Consider the following 6,338-nt stretch of genomic DNA (forward strand, 5'->3'; position numbering starts at 1 on the left):
GTCATCGCTTAGCTCGAGTCGAAGGCGTCGGCGTCGCACGCACGCACGCACTCAAGAGGAACACACAAAATTCACCAGCCAACTGTGGCAGTGCGGTCGCGATCGGTCGACCAGCAAGCTAGCTAGTTAGCAGGTAGCCATGGCGGCTCGGCGTAGTGGCGCGGTGGTGGCGGCGTTGATGGCCCTGCTGGTCGGGCTCGCGGGCGCGGACTTCGCGGCGGACCGGGCGGAGTGCGCGGACAAGCTCATGGGGCTGGCGACGTGCCTGACGTACGTGCAGCTGGCGGCGACGGCGCGCTCGCCCACGCCGGACTGCTGCTCCGGGTTCCGGCAGGTGCTGGGCGTCAGCAAGAAGTGCCTGTGCGTGCTGGTCAAGGACCGCGACGAGCCCACCCTCGGGATCAAGTTCAACGTCACCCGCGCCATGAACCTCCCCTCCGCCTGCAACATCCCGGCCACCTTCTCCGACTGCCCCAGTACGTACTACTCATGTGGCATGTCCCATCGATCGGCCGGTGCTGCTGCGCCGCCGCCGTGCACACTAAACAAGTTGCTTTTGGGTGCAGAGATCCTCAACATGTCGCCGGACTCCAAGGAGGCCGAGATCTTCAAGCAGTACGGGATCGAGCACGAGGGCAAGAACGCCACCGCCGGCGGCAGCGCCGCCGTCACCGGTATATTATACATACTCCTCTAGCCACTTAACTAGCACATGAGTATATTCTCGGATCGAATACTAGCAAATCATCATTTCTTGGGATCAAATACTAGCAAAATCATCTTTTTTTTTACGGTGAGCAAAATCATCTCTGTTACTTTTTAAGGAGCGCCTAATCTTCCTCTCCCTTGTGAAACAGCCATATTCTATTCTTCCCCCCTTGTCTTCATCTCGCCACCGCTGTCGTCGACATCTACCCACGCCTCCGACGCTGGCCTAATAACCATCTGCCACGCTGCCGCCGCCGCCGCCCCTCCCTGTCCGCCGTGTCGCCTCCTTCGCCGATCGAGCTGCCGCTTAGACCATCCTTCTAACCCTGCAGCCGTACCCAAACGTGTCAATCTCTGCCTCGATCGGCTCCGCGGGCGACACGCGGCCATCTCTGACTCAGGACTGTGCTTCCTCGTGCCAAAATGGACAGACTGAAGTGAACATTTTCATGCAAACCGTTTTAATTATACACGCCGGAAGAACGTGCGCACTACACGGCACACACTATACGCACCACACATGGCATGGGCATGAGCAGCAGCCTCCTTGCGCGAGCGCGACGTGTACGAATGTGACCGCGAGCGCCCACGCAACTCTGCAGTTATGCTGAGAAAGATACTGGCAACAGTGCGCATTCATTTCTAGCCGGAGGTTAGTGGTGGCGGGATCAGTCAATGCCCTGCATGGTATGCATGGCCCGCCTAACACCGTACGTGTCCTGACAGTCGTGTACCCTCCGGCCGGTGTTCGGTGCCTGGTCTTAACTGAACTTTGTGGGTAACCACTAACCATAACTGTACCTAAATCTCCGTTTGAGAAAAAGGGAATCTGTACCTAAATCTGTGGTGCTTTTCAGTACTAGACCGTAGTATCCAGTTCTAAACTGTACGTAAATCTTCCTTCTGCATGGTTAATTAGCATGTCAGTTCAGAACTGTACAACTAACTTTCTCGTACGCCCTTGGCATTCGCTGGTTGCAGGTACCTCCGGCGGGAAGAGCGCCGACGCAGCGGCCGGCGCAGGGAGGCACACGGCGGTGGTCTTCGCCGTCGTCGTCTCGGCGCTGCTCGCCTCCGTCCTTGTTCTCGCATGATGACAGGCTGCAGTGAGGCGAGACAGTCAGCAGGGAGGGAGATCAGAAGTCGGGACACCCAGAGGTGTCTGTATGATTGGGCCTGGCTGCGCAATTTTCAGCCTGGGCCTTAAGTTTGGTCAAGCAGAGGGCCCATTGATTGCCGTGTAGCGAGTGAGTGAGTGAGTGAATTCTAAGACAAGTAGAAGTGTATTGCAGTGAGTGAGTTGCCTGCCTCCCCGGTTCCTGTTTAATCCCTTTCTTGGTCTCTTTTATTTTTCCGAATAGTGAGTTGACCGCCGGATCAGTTGGTGTTGGAAGCTTACATTTGTCCTACCGAAATTTCTCTCCTTTGTCCTTCCATTTTCTGGAGCAAGAGTGTGTAATTAATATGAGTACTTCATATATTTTTAGATGATATGTGTATTTTACAGTGATGTGCTGTTACATGCTCGAATCTGGAAGAATGCCAACTCTTTTATTTCTCATTACAAGAAATGCCCGTTAATGACTGCAGTCAAATAGGTCGTAGATCTATGACCAAAGTTTGGAGAATGATCATTGAGTGCGTGTAGGGTCCAAACCATTGTTCCATCAAGACTAAATTATGTCATCATAATAAACTATTAACACATTAATAAGATCGTAGATTCTTATGGTGGAGGTAAACTAGACGACACCTAATCATATTTGCCTACCCGTCGTGTTTAGAGGACACTTTCCACTGTAGTTGTATGTAAGTTGCACGTTTTTTAAATTTGTGTAAGTCAATTTTGTGACCGTTGATTCATTTAGCAAGATTTGTATTGTCCTCTTTCCCCTTGTTTTTTTAGCATCAGTACAGACACAAGCGCTCATATACACGTGCATACACTCATCCCTATGAACGCACACACGCACACCCTACCCCTATGAACACCTCCGAGAGACTGAGCCGGCATATCATCTTGAGATTTACGAAGTCACCGTAGACGCCTCGTCGTCGACGGGAACGTCTCCTCCCACTGAAAGCGTATCGCCGGAAATCCTGAAATAAATCCAGGAATAATGCGAGCACCAGGATTTGAACCCTGGTGGGTTGAGGATATCACTGTCCACCTAACCAACTCAACCACAGGTTGATTCGCATCCTCTTTCCCCTTGTGTTCTTTAGTAAAATTTTGGGCTTAATTTTTCACTTGCCGCTGATCTTCTTGTTGGGCTTGAAGCCTGTTACCCATAGCCTATTTTTATGCATTATTTCTTCTGTATTTTCTTTTGTTGTTAGTTATTTTTTCATTTTCTTTATTGGTATTTTTGGGATGTTTGATGAGTGTAAATGTATACACGTTAGTACTATATAAAATATGTGTGTAAAATATACTAGAGCACGATAATTGCACTATTGTACACTTATTCTTTGCATATTACAAAGAGTGAAATTTCAGCGCGAAGTTGCGGTCAATTTTTTATATATATCTTCGAAAAGGGTAAATACCAATCCCACTAATTAATTATTTCTTAGATTATTTATATTAAATTACTTTTATTGGTTTTCCTTCCTTCTTTAAGGCTAATACTAATGCCACTAATTCTTTTATTTCCTTACTAAACTTTTAGGCGAAAAGTACACTATTATATGTTTATTCTTGCATATACAATTTAAAATTAAATCGTGTGCAAATTATGTGCAAATTATTTCTTTACTTTTTAATATATTTTTGATTTTATTTTGTCTTTTTAAAGCATATATCAATGCCATTAATTCATTGTTTCTTTGGAAAATAATATTTTTATATTTGTGTCTCGAAGTATAGATGGAAGTACTTAAAAATTATGTGTAAGTTATACTAGTGTGAAAATTGCACTATTATATGATTATACTTTGCATATTGGAAAAAGTGCAATTTCACTGCAAAGTTGGTGCAAGTGTTTTTTGTCCATTTTCTTTTTGCTTAAAGGTGATGCCAATGACACTAATTCATTTTTCCTTGGAAAACTTTGTTATTTTGGTTTTATTTCATTTTCTCTCATTTTAAAGGATCACTAATTCATTCCTTCTTAGAGAATTGTTTTTTGCAAAAAATCCAATATTATATGCTTATTATTTAATATTATACAAAAACACAATTTATGTGTAAACTGTGTGGAAATTTGTCATTATTTGTTTTATTTTCTTTCTTCATGCTGAGAAATACCAATTTCAGTAATTAATTCTTCTTTACAAAGCTTAAATTTTTTTCTTTATTTTTTTACGTGAGTCTTACGAGGTCAGTTTTTGATACGTTCTAGACCAAGCAATGTAGGCATTTGGTGGGCTTTTGTTTTGTGGTTGCAAAGGGCTCAGTGGATGTGTAAAAGTATCTAATAAGACAAATTTTGGTGCAAGTAGATTTTAGTTCTGCTCCACTCGTTTGTCACAAATTCAACTCACATGGAATTAGAATTCAGGCGACTTACATATAGTCGATACCATACTTTTGTCCTCATGCTTTTTTGGGACATTCACAATTGTGCCCCTAACTCGAGCCCACTTCTCAAATTTACCTCTAAATTTTTGATGTGCTCAAATTTCCCCTAAAAAGCATTTTAGGTCGCAAGAATGCCCTTCCATCTGGTCAAAGTTGGTTGACCAAAACTTTGTAAATTCATAACAAATTTATATAAACTCAGAATAATCCAAAATAAGATATCAAAATGTTCATAAAAAACAACGCCTATATGCACATGTCATTTACGTTCATGCCAAAAGCACTCTTTAAAGCTTTTTAGGGTTCATAACATTAAAAACTATTTAGGAGAATTCAAATAAATGTATGTGTAGGTGATGAACGTAAATGACATGCGCGTACAGGTGATATTTATGAACATTTTCATATCTTATTTGCATTCGTCCGAGTTCATATGAATTTGTTATGAATTTTCAAAGTTTCGGTCAAACAACTTTGACCAGCTGGATGGGCATCCTCATGACCTAAAATGCTTTTTAGGGGAAAATTTGAGCACATCAAAAAGTTAGGAGTAAATATGAGAGTGTGTGCAAATTAGAGGCATAAATGTAAATGTCCCTTCTTTTTTCTATCATGCAACACTATTTGAGAATTATTCCCTCCATCTTTTCTTTCAGAGAGTTTATAGAAATAAAATTTTCATGACTAGCAATTGGTTTACCATAATTAGGATATTTCAAAAGTCCACCTAGTGGAGAAGGATAACATATATAACTAGGCAAGAAATAAAACAAACAAATAAGAATTTTGTGTGCAGGCACCTGATTTGGCAGTTGTTGACTCTCCGGCAACGACGCTAAAAATTCTTATGCTACTCACGTAGGAGTTGTTGGATTCTTCGAAGAGGAAAGGTGACGTAGCACAACAACATAAAGTATTTCTCTCAGTTAAGAATCAATGTTTATCGAACCAGTAGGATTCACGAAGCTAACAATGTAAACAACAGCTGCACACAAACACAAACAAATTATTGCACCCAGCTTGGCAAGTGGGTTGTTGATACGTCTCCAACGTATCTATAATTTTTGATTGCTCCATGCTATTATATAATCTGTTTTGGATGTTTATTGGGTTTATTTATGCACTTTTATATTATTTTTTGGACTAACCTATTAACCGGAGGCCCAGCCCAAATTGCTTTTTTTGCCTATTTCAGTGTTTCACAGAAAAAGAATATCAAACAGAGTCCAAACGGAATTAAACCTTCGGGAACGTGATTTCTCAACAAACGTGATCCAGGGGACTTGGAGTGGACGTCAAGAAACAATCGAGGAGGCCACGAGGCAGGGGGGCACGCCTACCCCCCTAGGCGCGCCCTCCACCCTCGTGGGCCCCTCGTTGCTCCACCGACCTACTTCCTCCTCCTATATATACCTACGTACCCCGAAAACATCAAGGAGCACCACGGAACCCTATTTCCACCGCCGCAACCTTCTGTACCCAAGAGATCCCATCTTGGGGCCTTTTCCGGAGCTCCGCCGGAGGGGGCAACGATCACGGAGGGCCTCTACATCAACTCCATGGCCTCTCCGGTGATGTGTGAGTAGTTTACCTCAGACCTTCGGGTCCACAGCTAGTAGCTAGATGGCTTATTTTCTCTCTTTGGATCTCAATACAAAGTTCTCCTCGATCTTCTTTGAGATCTATTCGGTGTAACTCTTTTTGCGGTGTGTTTGTCGAGATCCGATGAATTGTGGGTTTATGATCCAGATTATCTATGAGCAATATTTGAATCTTCTCTGAATTCTTTTATGTATGGTTGGTTTATCTATGCAAGTCTCTTCGAATTATCAGTTTGGTTTGGCCTACTAGATTGATCTTTCTTGCAATGGGATAAGTGCTTAGCTTTGGGTTCAATCTTGCGGTGTCCTTTCCCAGTGACATTAGGGGCAGCAAGGCACGTATTGTATTGTTGCCATCGAGGATAAAAAGATGGGGTTTATATATATTGCATGAGTTTATCCCTCTACATCATCTCATCTTGCTTAAGGCGTTACTCTGTTCTTATGAACTTAATACTCTAGATGCATGCTAGATAGCGGTCGATGTGTGGAGTAATAGTAGTAGA

At 43.2% G+C, this 6,338-nt stretch overlaps 1 protein-coding gene across 1 annotated transcript; it reads left to right on the top strand.

The window, feature by feature from the left end:
• LOC119303641 (protein YLS3-like) lies at positions 1-2,218 on the top strand. Its single transcript, XM_037580768.1, has 3 exons — positions 1-476; positions 567-674; positions 1,690-2,218. The coding sequence occupies exons 1-3, from the start codon at positions 140-142 to the stop codon at positions 1,800-1,802; spliced, it is 558 nt and encodes a 185-aa protein (XP_037436665.1). The 5' UTR covers positions 1-139; the 3' UTR covers positions 1,803-2,218.
• The last annotated feature ends 4,120 nt before the right edge of the window (positions 2,219-6,338 follow it).

The sequence above is a fragment of the Triticum dicoccoides genome, chromosome 5A (assembly GCF_002162155.2).
Source record: "Triticum dicoccoides isolate Atlit2015 ecotype Zavitan chromosome 5A, WEW_v2.0, whole genome shotgun sequence".
Classification (NCBI taxonomy): domain Eukaryota; kingdom Viridiplantae; phylum Streptophyta; class Magnoliopsida; order Poales; family Poaceae; genus Triticum; species Triticum dicoccoides.